The sequence below is a fragment of the Chaetodon auriga genome, chromosome 17 (assembly GCF_051107435.1).
Source record: "Chaetodon auriga isolate fChaAug3 chromosome 17, fChaAug3.hap1, whole genome shotgun sequence".
In the NCBI taxonomy this organism is placed as follows: Eukaryota; Metazoa; Chordata; class Actinopteri; order Chaetodontiformes; family Chaetodontidae; genus Chaetodon; species Chaetodon auriga.
In genome coordinates this window covers 4,849,304-4,863,654 of record NC_135090.1, presented here as the reverse complement: position 1 = coordinate 4,863,654, position 14,351 = coordinate 4,849,304, and the positions used below count along the sequence as shown (strand labels likewise).

The 14,351-nt window shown below is 44.3% G+C and overlaps 1 protein-coding gene across 3 annotated transcripts in view; it reads right to left on the bottom strand.

The window, feature by feature from the left end:
- Window positions 1–250: 250 nt before the first annotated feature.
- Window positions 251–14,351, bottom strand: part of hivep3a (HIVEP zinc finger 3a) — a 35,379-nt gene continuing 21,278 nt past the window's right edge. For all 3 annotated transcript variants that reach the window (XM_076753816.1, XM_076753818.1, XM_076753817.1), the window contains exons 2-7: window positions 9,850–14,129; window positions 9,198–9,376; window positions 6,319–6,488; window positions 6,158–6,229; window positions 4,041–4,663; window positions 251–1,608 (exon numbers count right to left, since the gene is read on the bottom strand). In XM_076753816.1, coding sequence (XP_076609931.1) covers window positions 1,066–1,608; window positions 4,041–4,663; window positions 6,158–6,229; window positions 6,319–6,488; window positions 9,198–9,376; window positions 9,850–13,743 — 5,481 coding nt within the window. In that variant the 5' untranslated portion in view covers window positions 13,744–14,129 and the 3' untranslated portion in view covers window positions 251–1,065. The remainder of the gene's footprint in view (window positions 1,609–4,040; window positions 4,664–6,157; window positions 6,230–6,318; window positions 6,489–9,197; window positions 9,377–9,849; window positions 14,130–14,351) is intronic.

The window sequence follows — 14,351 nt, the reverse complement described above, 5'->3', positions numbered from 1 at the left end:
GTTAATCTTGCCTTATGAAATACCCCGCAGTGTTAGTTACCATGGAAACTGAACTCAGTGTAAACTCAAAGGCTATTGTGTGCGGCCGAAAAGCCAGGGTTAAACCCGAGGCTAGGCGCTAGCCCACTAATCCTTTTTCTGTCTCGCAAGCAGCCATTGATTTCCATTCATTCCTATACATCAATTAGCATTTGAAAAAAAAAAAAAAACCTCACGTTCCCCTTGAAAAGAAGACCAATGACCAACTCAAAAAACCACAAGTGGAACACAGTTTTAATATAAATCTGTAAAAATGAGAAGTTTAATGGTAAACATGAAAATGACAGAGTGATTGTATCATTTATAAAAGCAACAACACAAAAATACATGTATCTGTTTATGAAAAAAACTGTACCATAGCTACCATGTACGTGAAACAGGTTTGCTCTGGGTATCAAATTATTTGTCAGTGCAGTCCAAATGTCTTGATCTGAAACTTCTTTTCCTTAAGACATTAGAAAAGGAGGCGATCGTAACCCTGCTTCGTTGAACACAAAGACAACAACAGCAACAACAAAAAACCCTGACAAATCATAATAATCACAGCCTTTAAGAATGACAGTTCAAACCACAACCTTGACATAAAATTGCACTTCAAAATACTGGTTTGGGTGAATAAATATTTATAGTACCTTTCTATATCCATTTTGGTAATACAGTACATTAACACAGCAATATTATATTAGAGCTGTCCAAGGGGTTAATAGGGAAACTGATTAAAACTTTGTCTATTTTCATTCCAGCTGCTTTTGCATATATTACAGAATTTGCATAATAGCACATAAATAAATTAACACCGATGACATCAAACAAGAGGGTAAAAAAAGATTTACAAAACATACTGCATATCTAACATAGTGTCTATATATATTATTCATATAATTACATCATAGCGTCATTCAGAAGCGGTGCTGAAGTGCTCTTGCCTTTTTTCCTCAGTCTCCAAACCAGCATCGTGTTTTTACACCGGACTCTGGTTTTTGGACTTTCAGTCTTTTGCACTGTCCCTTCAGACTCTCCCTCCTATCAGAGTTGTGTTTGGGAGGAAGGAGCCTTTTTTTGGCCTTGGGTGGTCTCGGGGTAAACACACCTCTCTGTGACATGTGCATCTGTGTTTACCTCCGGACGCCTCGTCTCCGTCCCGGGGCTGGACGGCTGTTTGACGTCAAAGAATCCTCGATTCTTTCTGTGAATTGCAGCGTCCGATCGGCTGCTCTCGGACATTCCCCCTGATGCACCGGGGTCCGGCGGGCTTGCTGGGCTGCTGCGCAATGTCTCTTTGAGAGTATCCTGCTGCTGCAGTAGAGAAAACCTCCCTTTCGGAGCGTCACTTAGTCTCCAGGACGTCCCTGCGGGGTTCGCTGTGGCTGCTGTGGGGCTGCTCACCAGGCTGTACAGAGGAAGGAGGGACCTGGGCTGAATCATGTGAATCCCCCCGATGGGAATCAGGAGGCTCGGGGCCCTGCTCGGCTGCTGGGAGTGCAGAGGGAGGTGACTCAGGAGGTTGTGGGCTCCCCGAGGCCGCGTGGGATGTGGGGTGATGTGGGTCAGACCAACCTCATCCACAGACTAAAACAGAACAAAATGAAAGGACACTTGAATGGTTCTGCTGGGGAAACTAGGTCACTACAACAACAGTATGAAGAGGATACAGTAAAGAAAAGACAGGTCGCCTGTGAGGCACATTATGTGGGCAATAAGTAAAACTTTTAAAGTTTGTGGCAACCATGGCATGCTGTCCATCAAGAGCAATGATTCGACGATCTCTTGGCCTTGATGCTGTTTTCAGAGACGAGTTCTGAGGAGGTGCTACGAGTTAACATTCAGCAATGAAAGACATTTTATCTCTGGAGGTTTAAAAGGCTCATTCTAAAGCAATAAAAGCACCTGCTAATTCCTTAATAATATCAAGAATATTTAGCATGCTGATGGCTTATATTTTGACTGGATGTCTCTTCTGGGTCAGACCAGCCAGTGGCTGCCTCTGATGGTCCCTTTGAAAACGAGATTAACTTTTGCTCGACAGAGGCTACAGTGGCAATGACACCAAAGAATGGAGTTCTTTTCCCATCATTTTCTTGAGTCAGTTACTTTAAAAAGCATCTTAACACACCTTGAGAATCTTGTTTTTGCTGACCACCAGTGCTTTAACCTCTCAGCTTGCTGCAGTGATACATCCTGTTACATCACTGTTGGTGTTTACAGGTGCAACAAAACACACTTTTGACAACGGTGGTGTCAGTGAAACAAACACTGCTTTTAATCTGCTGTTAAGTTCCTCGTTAAAGACTTCATCATTAGACAATCTGCCCGAGAGCGAGGGGAATGGGACGGCAGGCAGGAAACAACAAACACCTCTCCTGTTGAGGTTGAATCCAAATGTCTGGACTCAATGAACTAACAGGCTCATTCCTGGAAAGGGCTGAGGGCTGCTAAAATCCAGAGAGCTTCCAGAGGATGCAAACTTCCCCAGACTTTGCGCGAAAGATTAACCGTACTTCATAGTAAAATCGTGACAATTTAAAAGAAAGGGAAACAATTAAAGGAGAAAAAAAACAAGTCTACCTATGTTTCACACAGTTTACATGCAGCTTCCACCAGATTTACCATATTTATGTTTTTTCATTTTTGATGCATTCATATGAAATAGTTTATTATAATCCATGGAGTCAGGAAAAGTTTGATTTTCACCCCCCAAAAAAAACCTGTGATGTGAGGATCCTAAGCTGAGGATTCCATTCGAATATCCAGTTAATATAAAGGTAACATTTTACTGTGCACATCAACCTTTATGCTCTTCCTTTACCTCTACCTCTGTTATTATGTTGACAGCAGCACACCTGCATATATCCTGCTTGAATTCATATCCATGGAAACTACTGAGAAAGTCTTATTTTAATGGTGCATTCTACTCCCTCGCGGCCAAATGCCCTTGCAGACGTGACGTGACAATGGTGACCGCATCGCTCGAGTGTGCGAGTCTGGAGGGTGGACATTTGGATTCAGCCTGTTTATCTGTGACGTGCTGAAGCAGGAGCCAGTATTAGAGCGGTGTGCGAAACTTGAAACATAATCAAATAGCTAAAATTAGCCAAAATATGTGTAATAAGAAAATCTGTTCGAGAGAGTCAAGTGTGGTGCTTTTTTAAACGTACATTCAGCAGTCATTTACTGCATATGTACACATCAAATATTTAGGTATTTAGAAATGGCTTCCCTTTCCAAATACACCCAGTTTAGAGACGTAGCGGACGTTCGCAGAAATGAGTGCAGATGTGAAAAACAACCCAGCAGAGAATGTGAATTAGCGTCTGCTCCTATGAGACTTATATTAGTGTGAGGAGGAAGCAGTGAGGTTACACCATGACATAACCACAAGTTTGGAGTAGACGTGTTTTTTTATTTTATTTTATGAGGGTGAACTGAGATCTTCACCCACGTTGTTTACGTCGTCGACATGTGGTTCCAATCTTTGGTATTTAACGATCGGCCTGCTTCTCATTTTATCAGCGGCTACCCAGGAAAAACATGTTGTGTCTATTTGGGAGCTCTCCTGCATTATTTTAAGGTTCAGCGCTGCAGGCCTGGTTTGAGTGATATAAAACAAGAGAGTTGCCTTTCCTTCCTTTTCCAATAAAGGTGCGACTTTAAAATATCCTCATATGTACCAGCCTATCTATATTTGATCTAGATGTTGACTTACTGGGATTTAACTGAGCCACACAAGATTAGCTTTGTGAGCCAAAAGCTGATATATTTAAAACTGTAGGCTAAACTAACAGAGATGGATCAAGTCACAGGTGAGTGAAGCCTGTGGTTTGAACAAAAGCCACATTTTCGACCAGCGTTAATTATACATACAACAAAAACAGAGCATCACGGCAGATTCAGACTCAGATAAAAACAATGGCTGGGTGAGGGTAGATGCAGAAAACAAATGAAATGAAGCAAAAGCTGTTATGTCACCACGTTCTTTTGAGGCCAACGCTGAAGTGACTCACCAGTCTTGCTGCAGACGGTCGGTCTCTTGGGTGAAGGCAGGTGTGGCACTGAGCTGAAGTGTCTGCCAGGGAGCCTGGAGGCCCACAGGACTCAGATCCATGGGACTGGACTATTACAGGAGAAAGACCTCGAACAGGCGAACCTGGTCTCAGAGTGGAGGTGGAGACATGACAGCTGGATGGGGAGAGGGAGGAAGGGGGAGCAGGGGACTGGCGAGGCCTGGGTGACAGGCTGTGAGGTGGAGACGGCTCCCTCTGAGGAATCAGGGACGGAGTACTTGGAGAACGGGAGCCCCCTGAGGACGCCGATGCTGAAGCTTCAAGGCGTCTGCGGGCGAACAGGGCCCTCCTGGCACTGGCTGAGCTCTTCTGGGTAGAATCCTTGGGGGGAACCGGAGCGGACTGGCTGGGTTCAGGCTCCATCGGCTGCCCTCCTGGATGACTTTTCTCACAGTCAGAGGAGGCAGTGCGAGAGCTTTCAGGTGCCCTGGACCTGCTGTCTTCATTACGTCTGCCGTCCTTGTCCTTTGCATTCCGGTCCTCGTCACGTCCACTTTTCCCCAGATCAGAGTACCAGTGATCTTTTGGTTTGTCTGGGTGAACTGAAGGTTTTTCACAGACACCTAGGACAAGAAAAAAATCACTTTTCAATACATTTTGCCTGCTTACCTTTCTATTCATTTGTTAATGCTAACAATCAACTCCATTGTGGAGCTGAAACAATTAAATATTAAGTGTAGCAGGCTGTTATTGGCCAGTCACCTACTGCACATACAACAGAGATTACTTCCTAACTGGGGATGTTTTTTCTACCTTGTCAGGAAGTGAATTTTGGAAGAAACACTAAATAAAAGTATTTTATTTTCTTAATATTGGGAGCTTTTTGTCTTTATTTGATAGTGCAGAGACAGCGAGGAGGGAAGAGAGTGGAGATGAAACAGGTGTTCAGGTGCAGATTGAGTAAGTCTACCTGCAACATATTATATGTGCAGTGAATTCAATTACAAAGCATGTAATTAATTAGATTAATCTTTTTATTGCTCAACAGCCCTAATATATAAACACACACACATAATATGGAAGTGTATAGGTGTGCGTGGACTGTGTTCTGGCCAGCTGGTCCCAGCTGAGTACATTTTTTCCCATGGTGCAACATGTAAGAGCCTGTCCCTTGTTCTCGTAGCAAACCTTGTCCCACATACTGTATCTTCCATCTTGAACGCCCAAGATCTCGATCTGCTGATAACCCGTGTTTACATTTCTGTTCAAACAAATGTGAAATGTCGGAGCTCAATCAAAGTGACAAAGTGTGTAAGCCGACAGGATTAGTGCACTGTTTGAGGCTATCGATTCAAAGTCTTGCAGGAAGAAAATTCATGTAGCTCAGGTTACAGCGGTGGATATATGTGGGTAGTCGCCAATGACAGGACTGTTTGTCATCTTCTCGCCAATGAATTAAATAAAGCCAATAACTTAATGTACTCTTACCTAACTTACAACAGGCACGCCACGTGTAGCAGCAGTACATCAGCTTGATCTGTGGTTCAACTTGTCAAGAATTCTAGTGCTGACTTACCAGTGCGACAATGCAGGTTATTAATTGAATCACATTATTTTCATTTCATAGTTACTTTGTTGGTCTGGAAGCTGACTGAGCATGAATTAAAACTTTTCACCCTACAGCTGAATGTTAGCTCTGTGCAGTTACTTAGCTAAGTAGCCAGCAAATGTTTTCTCCCAGTGGGTATTTATTTGGTTGCACAATCAATAAGCCAAGGTGCAGCACAAGACACGTCCATGCTCATGGATAAGGAAACATTAAGCGGAAAGTCAATTTGCTGTAAAGGTAATATGAGTGCTACTGGTAGGCTGATGTGGGAAAACCAGGAAAACAGGACATGTCATTTACAAAGCACATCTGTATTAGAAACAAAAACATGCAGTTTAATTTCAGTTGGACTTCAGTGACAATGTTTCAGTAATGTTTTTAGCATAAAAAATGGCAGAAAATACTTCTTATTAGTACATTCAATTGAAAAATGTGACCACTGACACTTTCTTAGTGGAATAAAAACATCTTAACGAGCTCACTCATAAAGCTGAACAACATCGCGTACCTTCATCTGCTCCATCTGGCCAGCAGCTTTCTTTTCCATGTGCCTCAGATCTCAGGTGTTCGGTGAGGCTTCCTGTTAAATAAAAAAGAAAGGCTGAGCTCACACTGGACGCACAGATATCACAAAGTTGAAAAAAAAAAAAGTTCATTGTTTATCCTTACCTTTGGCTTTGAAAGAAACGTGACAATGTTTGCAGTTATATGCTGGTGATTCTGGGATGTGATGGGTGCACTTTTGTAGAACACCAGTATTCTCAGGGTGGAATCCACAATCCCCACATTGGCACTTCCCTCCACCTCCACCATGCATGATAGCATACTTCTCATTTGATCTGTAGGTGTGAAGAGAGCAAGAGGTTTCAGTTTCATCCTCGGAGCATTTCCCTGTCAGTTGTCTATCGATGCTGCTCCTCTCTGGATGATTGTCACAATCAATATGAGTGTAACTGGAGCTGACAGACAGGCTGCAGGCCCTTTAGCACCTGTAAGCAGCTTTTTACTGCCTGTATTTATCCAGTGTAAGTACGCTATCTGTTTGGCCTGTACTACACAGTGAGCTCACACTGTGGCAGCTGGGCCCGCCATCCACCCCTGCATGTACACTGAGGGTCCCTCAGCGAGGCACCCACTTCAGCCTCAACAGAGCAGCTTTCATAAGCCAAAACCAGACGCCCCCCCTCTCCCGCTGCCTTATAACCCCATCACAGCTCACACCACCACTGAGTACAAACAAGGGGGAGCCTACGATGTGGCCCAAGGTCTGGGGTTTGCTGTAGCCGGCCAATAAAAACAGGCCAGAGAGGGAGGGAAACCCTGAGCCCAGACCAGCTGCTGCTCTAAATAAGCATGAAAAAACACAGAAAATGAAAACACATTCCTACGACAAACAATCCTTCTGATTATAATCTGCTGTTTTCTTGTCTATTTTCACGACAGACTTCATGGCTGGATAAACTCGGCAGGTATCATAAACGGTGGCTTTTACAGTCTGGATGAATGTTTAAGTTAATGAAAGAGGAGCACTTTGCCATCATGGTGGGACACCATACTTCTAGACTATAAAGCACTGATTCACACCCGAGATTCGAGTCGAGGTGCCCTTGCCTCCCCCCAGTGCCAACAAGAAAAAATGGCAATGTTCGAGCACGTTGCTGCATCACTTTTGTCTTTTTGTCCCTCAGACAGACTGAACAGACAGAGAAGGGGAAAGCGAGCAGGCGTGAGGATGACTCACACTTTTTGGAAGGCTGTGATGAGCGTCAACATGAGTCACAACAGGGATTTGTTCACAGACACACTCCCAAACCAAAAAGAGACACACAGATGGCACCTCTCTGCACTCTCCTGCATCGCATCGCAGCAGTGTTTATTTTTGATGGGTATCAGAAGTACTGGCCGTGTCTGGCTTAACCTCGCAGCAAATTAATTGGAGAAGATGCGTGTGCTTCAATTAAGACAAATAAATAACAGAGCTGAGTCCTGCCTTACATGTTTACATTATGCATTTTACTGAATTTTGGTAGAAGAATCAGTCATTGCTGTTCTTGCTATCTTTGTAACATTTGATCTATCTTTGTAACACATATGGTGCTTATGCCATTGGCACTGACCAAAAGAACAACATCACAAACCATTTTTCATTTTTCAAGTTGTTTTAACGTATTATTAGGTTCATTTCAGCAGGAGTCAGTATCTGTTAATACTGCATTAATGGGAAGTATGCTGAAGTTGCTATGGTTACTCCATTTTAATATACCATTTAATGTACTGGATGGCAAAAAGATGCATAACAGTGGTTAAGCTGTAGGTTGGATGTTTCTTTGACATGTCCGGTTATACAGCAATAGACACCTGCCAGCCAATCAGATCTGATACAAAACAATCAAGACTTTCTGCCTATTTATAGTAAGATACATTTCATTCAAACTGTGTTCGCCCAAAAACATTTTACAAATAATGACGAACCACCTACAGTAGCCTAATAAGCCTAATAAACCTCTGTTAAGCCTGACAGGCCTAAGTCAGGGCCAGAAAATACCCCAATCAAACCACGTTCTGCCTCAAAGTATAGCATTGTAATGCTTACAACCCATTCGCTCTCTGATTTTAAAATGATGTTTTAAAATGATGTTATACACACTGTATTAAAAGATAGGTTCACAATTTTTCAAGCCTTTCTCAAAAGTCAGGTGTCCATATGGACATTTAAAAATGTTTTGCTTTCTGTGATCATTCCTGCTGCTAATATGAGGCTTCAGCACTCTGAGTAAGACCAATCGAGTGATAGTATCCTCCAAAGTTGCAGTCTTTTTAGTATAAAAAAAGAAATTGGAAGATATCCACTTTGTTTGTCTAGCACAGACTGCTGAAGCCTCATAAACTTTGGACAAAACTTGGAGTATATTTTTTCACAGAATGAGAACTGTGAATTTTGTTTCGCATCACTTGTGAGTTAGGAAGGGATCTTTTAATGGCCAGTATGAGCTGGAGGAATGATCACTGCAAGCAGAACTCATTTTAATGTTCATATGGCCACCTGGCTATTGTTTAAGACAGACACCTACAAATTCTCTGCACAGCATTTTCCAAACCCTCTTTACATGTTCTCTCAGCACATCCTAAGACAACAGTATTTTTCTTTTGATACAGATTCTTCATTGAAATGCTATGCATGTACAAGTACAGTACGTACTGTATATGTTCTACTCAATCCACTGACGTAAGTGCAAGAGAATGAAACGTGCTGCTGCTCCATGTGAATGGCTGTGATGGTTGGTGTAAATGAAACTCTGCAGGCGCAAAGGAAGCTAGGTAGTTTCCTGGCTTCAGCCCCTCAACAGACGGGCTCTGTTGGTGCAGACAGCCAACCCTTGGCCTCTTCAGCATGGTGGACAGACAACAGTTTCCACAACATAACACAATATGTGACGCAAGCCCTCAAAACTGTAAATAATGAGGTACATCAGATTGAACATTGTAAATATAGACAATATGTCATCAGTAAATGTTCTTATGCCGAGCTGTCATAAGATCATACTCACCCTCTCTCAGATATCCAAACTTTGGGGGGTTGTTTATTTCTGGAGCATGATTGTACTTCCTCCTCCTTCTTCTTCTCTTCCTCCCTCTCCTCTTTTCTGCTTGACGTGTTGTCGTCTGCTGACTGTTGTCCCTTTCTTGTTCCCTCCTGGTCTCTGCAGTATGACTGTCTGTTGCAGACCTATGCTCGAAAGAGACATGGGCAAATTCACCAACTCTGCTCCAGCATGCCCAGGGAGACAAGAAATTGGGAATTCTCGTTGAACAGTATGTTTAAAAATATAATGTAAAAAATACAAATTTTAAACTCAGGTCATCAACATAAATTTAGTGCAGGCAGAGTTAGCACAAGTTAGTAAAATATCTTTTTGGGGGATTATATGGCAAGGAAATAATGTTACTGAACACTAACCCACCCTTTGCTGCACCTTCTGCACTCCAGAGAAATTCCAAAATTCCAACCCAAAGAGGCTTGCTATGCTAACCTACCTGAATTTTGGGTCTACAGGGTTCCTTGACATTGGGCACCAACCATGTAAATGTGGTATCCTGGTTTCAAATGTGACTCACGCCTTTTACTGCATGTCATCTACTCTCTCTCAGACTCACACAGATTCACGGACAATTGTAATAAGTGATTTGTCATGTAATTACCTCAGTGGAGCAGGGTCTTTTGTTGTCCTCTTGCTCCATTGACTCTGTTGTCCTGGCTGACATGGGGGATATAGTGTAGATGGAGGGACTGAGCCTCTGCTTACAGTGAAGCAGAGACAGAGCTGTCTTGCTGGAGAGGCCAGGTGGGTTGGGGTCATAGCCACTGGTGGACCACGATGAATACACTGAGGGCTTTTCTTCATCCAAAGTAGAAGGGTTTGGTTTAATGTAGTTCAAATAGCACCAACTATGACAGGTGCTGGATAGCAGACTGGGGAATGATGGTCCAACATGTGTGATGGGAGAACAAACACTGGGTAGACATGATTGACTCTCCCTTTTGAGTTCTTGATTGCATGTGCCCACCGATGCCTTGTCAACACATCCCACCTCCCTCTTCTCTTCTTCTTTCACTCGTTTCTGCTGCTGCTGTGACTCGGGAAGGATCTCTATACTGTTTGAAGGGGAGAGCATTCGCTTGCTTCCCCCTGAGCCTGATATCCTCAGGCCATCGTCAGACCAAAACTGAAGGTCTGGACTTATGTTCCTATGGTCTCTGTATTCAGCTGTTGGTGTACCTACATTGTATGAAGCACTATCGACCTTCTCCTGGGGCCTGGGGGAGGTGGACTGAGACAATGTGGTGTATATGGCACATGCTAAGGTGAGGGTGTCTGTTTGAAGACGCACTGCTACTGCTGGAGATGCGACTGGCCTCAGTAATTCCAGACTGGATGTGATGTGCGGGACAGAATGCTGGATGAGGGAGTGACTTACTCGAACCTCTGATTGATCATCATGTAGTAAGGGAATCTCTAGCTTCAGCCCCGTAGACATGGGGAGGTAGCGAGCTCTGGCTGCCCCTGATGGCCCATGTGTAGGATAGGGCTGTAGTGCTTGCGGAGGGGGCTGCTCTGTATGGATGTGTGAGGCCTCTTCTTTTACAGAATCAACAGATGGGCAGTGAGTGAGGGAGGCTTCTGTGCTGCCTGTCAAATGAATATTTTGACTGAGTTTCCACTGAGAAAAGACCTCTTTGCCTTGTAATCTTACTGGATTATGCAAGACTGTGTCACCTGATAAAGGAGAAGTAGGGGACCTACTGCAGTACACAGAAGTTGGGCTTGCTTGAGAAGATGTGCTCAGGCTGACAAGTTTAGGACTATGGCTCTGTATGACACACTGCTCCTCCTCCTCCTCCTCATCTGGATCTCTGATAGCAGTGTGTCTCATAAGGAGACATTTTCTTCTTTCCCTCCAGCCAACTGCAGAGCGCTCAGGGGACAGACAACTGTAGTCAAAAGATTTACTGCGGGTCTCAGCCATTAGGACACTTGGTTGTGGGTCATGAGGTGCCTGCTCAGATGCTGAGCGCCTCATCTCTCTATGCTGATGCACCCCAGGCACCGTCAACATGTGAGGAGCTCTTGATCTCCTCAGTGGTGTCGATGTTGCTGTCTCCATATCTGGTCTATTTGATTCTTCGAAGGATGTGGAACGACTGGATGTGTACGATGCACTACTGTCCTGACTAGGGCTGCGGGGCAGGGATATAGAGTCAAAACTGGATTCCCCAGAGGACTGGGCAGCCTCGGCTAGACGTAAACGCTTCTTCTTTGGAGGAAGCTTCTCAATAGGAAGCTGGGCCAGAGAGGGGCTTCTCTGCGGCCACTGAAATTCATTCGGTTTCTCTGAATGTTTTGCCGTGGAAGTTGGCTCGGTTGAGGCCACTGTGCTCATGTTGGAATCCTCTGTGACCAGTATTTCTGGAACCCTCACACTGTGTTGGCGGACCAACTTTCGATTTGTTAGTTTTGTCGACTGTTGTTGGGGTTGCCTCTGAGGTACCAATTGATATTCGTCATGAGGTGGAGAATTTGTTGCCTCAGTGCCTTGATTCTCGTTGCACAAAGATTCTTGTTTTTCAAATGAACTAGTATGTTGAATTACTGAACAGGTTTGCAGTGTAGGTCTTCTGGGGCTCTCATAAACTGTGTTGCTTTCATCTTTACACTGTCCTGAGAAGAGGGCAGGAGAGGGTAATGAGGGAGAAGAGGGATCATCAAATTCAAAACTCTCTTCTTTCCTCCTCTTGCGCATAGCTGAAGTTCCTGCTCTGACTGCATGGTTAATTAACTGTGAGCACTCCATTTGACTAATTACAACCTCATTTCTGGGATGATGTGCTAAGCACAGGCTTTGCTTGTGTTTCTTATAACCTTCCCAATCTTTGCATCCAGTGCCACAGGCCTCACACTCAAATGGCTGAGGTTGACTTTGCTTGTGGTCAGGCACAGTGGTTGAGCTCTCAGGGTAAATTGAATGAGAACCCTCATGTTCCTCTTTTGTGAGTTCGGCACCAAGTGGGATTTCAATAGCTGGCTGCCGTCTTAGCATCCCATAACGACGGGATGCCTGCCTTTGAGAAGGCTGTCGTTCATCAAAAGACTGACTTAGGCGGAATTTACTGGGGCCACCACTGGAGGCGTCAAATGAACTGGCTGCAGATGGCATTGAGTGACTTCTCTCCAGAGGGGTTGATGTTTGGCCAGCTGGCTGCTCCACATTTAAGGATGGATGATGAAATTTTTCACATGGAACTCCCATGGTGATGGAGCCACTGTTTTTATAGCCCAGATCTCCAGCTTTAGGGCTATGGATAAGCGGTTCTTTCATCGATGAACTCTTTTGAGATTCTGAGCTATTCTTTCTGGAGAGTGAGAATCTTCTTGGTTTTACACTGTCAATTTTACTGGTGTCCACCACTGCCTCGTTGATAGTGATGAGTTTGGTGATATGGTCAATGACCTGTTTCTTGGGGACTGTGAATGCGATGTTTTTGTCCTCTTGACCAGAGGGCTGCTGGTTATGGTGCCGAGGGATCCTCTGTAGGTGTCCCAGACGTCCATACTTGCCGAGGATGATCTCTGCATAGCTTTTGGCACTTGTGTTTGGGGGGCTGTCCTGTGACTGCTCAGTGCTTTCAGAGCGAGAGAAATAGCCAGATTCTGTGCTGCCTTTGCTCCCTAAAATTAAAGATGAGGCCTTTTCATCAGATGAGTCTCGAGGAACATGTTTTCCTCTACTTAGACGGAGAGCCAATCTCTTTTTCACTGCATAGGAGTCATCATTTCCTCCAGTGCAATGCTTGGCGCTGTCTGTTTCATGACTCTTGGTTGAGGCTACACTGCTTTGTCTTTCTGTATAGGAAGATACTGATGATAACTGTCTGGTTTCATCTTCTGACTCAGTGACTTGCTCCTCTAAAGATCTTGGCTCCCCAAGTGCCAGACCTGCCTTAACCCTGTGTGTATGCGATTTGCGGTGTTTGTACAGGTTACTCTTGGTCTTAAAAGAGAAGCCACATGGGGCGCAGGGATAGGGTCTTTCACCTGTGTGGGAACGAATATGTTTCTGTAGGACACTAGGCTTTGCACATGCACGGCCACAGTAAGTGCAGACATATTTCCCTGGTCTCTGAGGCTTGCGCTCACGTTTCTGTTTTGGGGTGCCCTCCTGCGTTTCTGGTTTAGACTGGGTGGAGCCACTTGCTGACGAAGTTGGAACTCCTGGTGACAAACTAGAAACTGTGGTTGCTTCTGTTGTTGTTGTTCTTGTTGTTGTTGTTGTTGTTGCCTCATGTTTGTGCTCTGACGCAGTATCTGAGTCAACGCTCTGCCGCTGCTGCCTGAGACGTTTACGTTCAGGATGCTGTCTTCTGGACTGTTTGGGCTGCTGTAGTGTGCCATGGGGCTTTGGGGAGCCAGTTTGCTGTTGCTGACAGGGCTGGGAGGGAGACTTTGGTTGTGGGCCTCTGCGATGAGACTCTGGTTGACAATTCTCTTGACCTCCGGACTGCTCCCCAGTCGTCAGGCAACTATGCAAGGCCTCCATAAAATGGAAGGACAGCCTCAGGTAGACAAGTGGGATGTGTCTGCCTGTGCCAGGCTGCAGAGTTCAGGCCAAATCATTAACTGGATAATGGTTTTAATGTGAGTGAATTCTATCAAATTATCTACTTGCGTTGACTGTCAGGCTTCATAATTTTCACTTGTTTTGCTTAAATTTTATTGTTTGATAGCAAAATGATGCCATCAAATGTAGGATGGTGGCATCAAAGAATGCAGCTGTGATATGTCATGTGCTGTGGAGGAAGTCCTCTGCCATGTTGATCTAAAGTAGCCCATCATGAAACACTCAGCCAGTCTTGCTGCCACACACTCTGACGGTCAGTTGACTCCGTTGAACTTATGATTCTTCTGTCTCCTCAACACAAAGATCTGTGAAGACAAAGCACTCATTATATACTGCAGAATAGTACTGCATACAATTCAACTTTGAGACACAAATAACCCTCTGACCCTCCGCTTGCCAAATATGGATATTTATGTTTCATGTGTTACGTAATCACTGTATGTGTCATAACATTCAGCTTTCCCCTGGCTGCTGCATACTTTTAAATTAGAATGGTTTATGTAATATTTCTGTGTAAAAATATAACA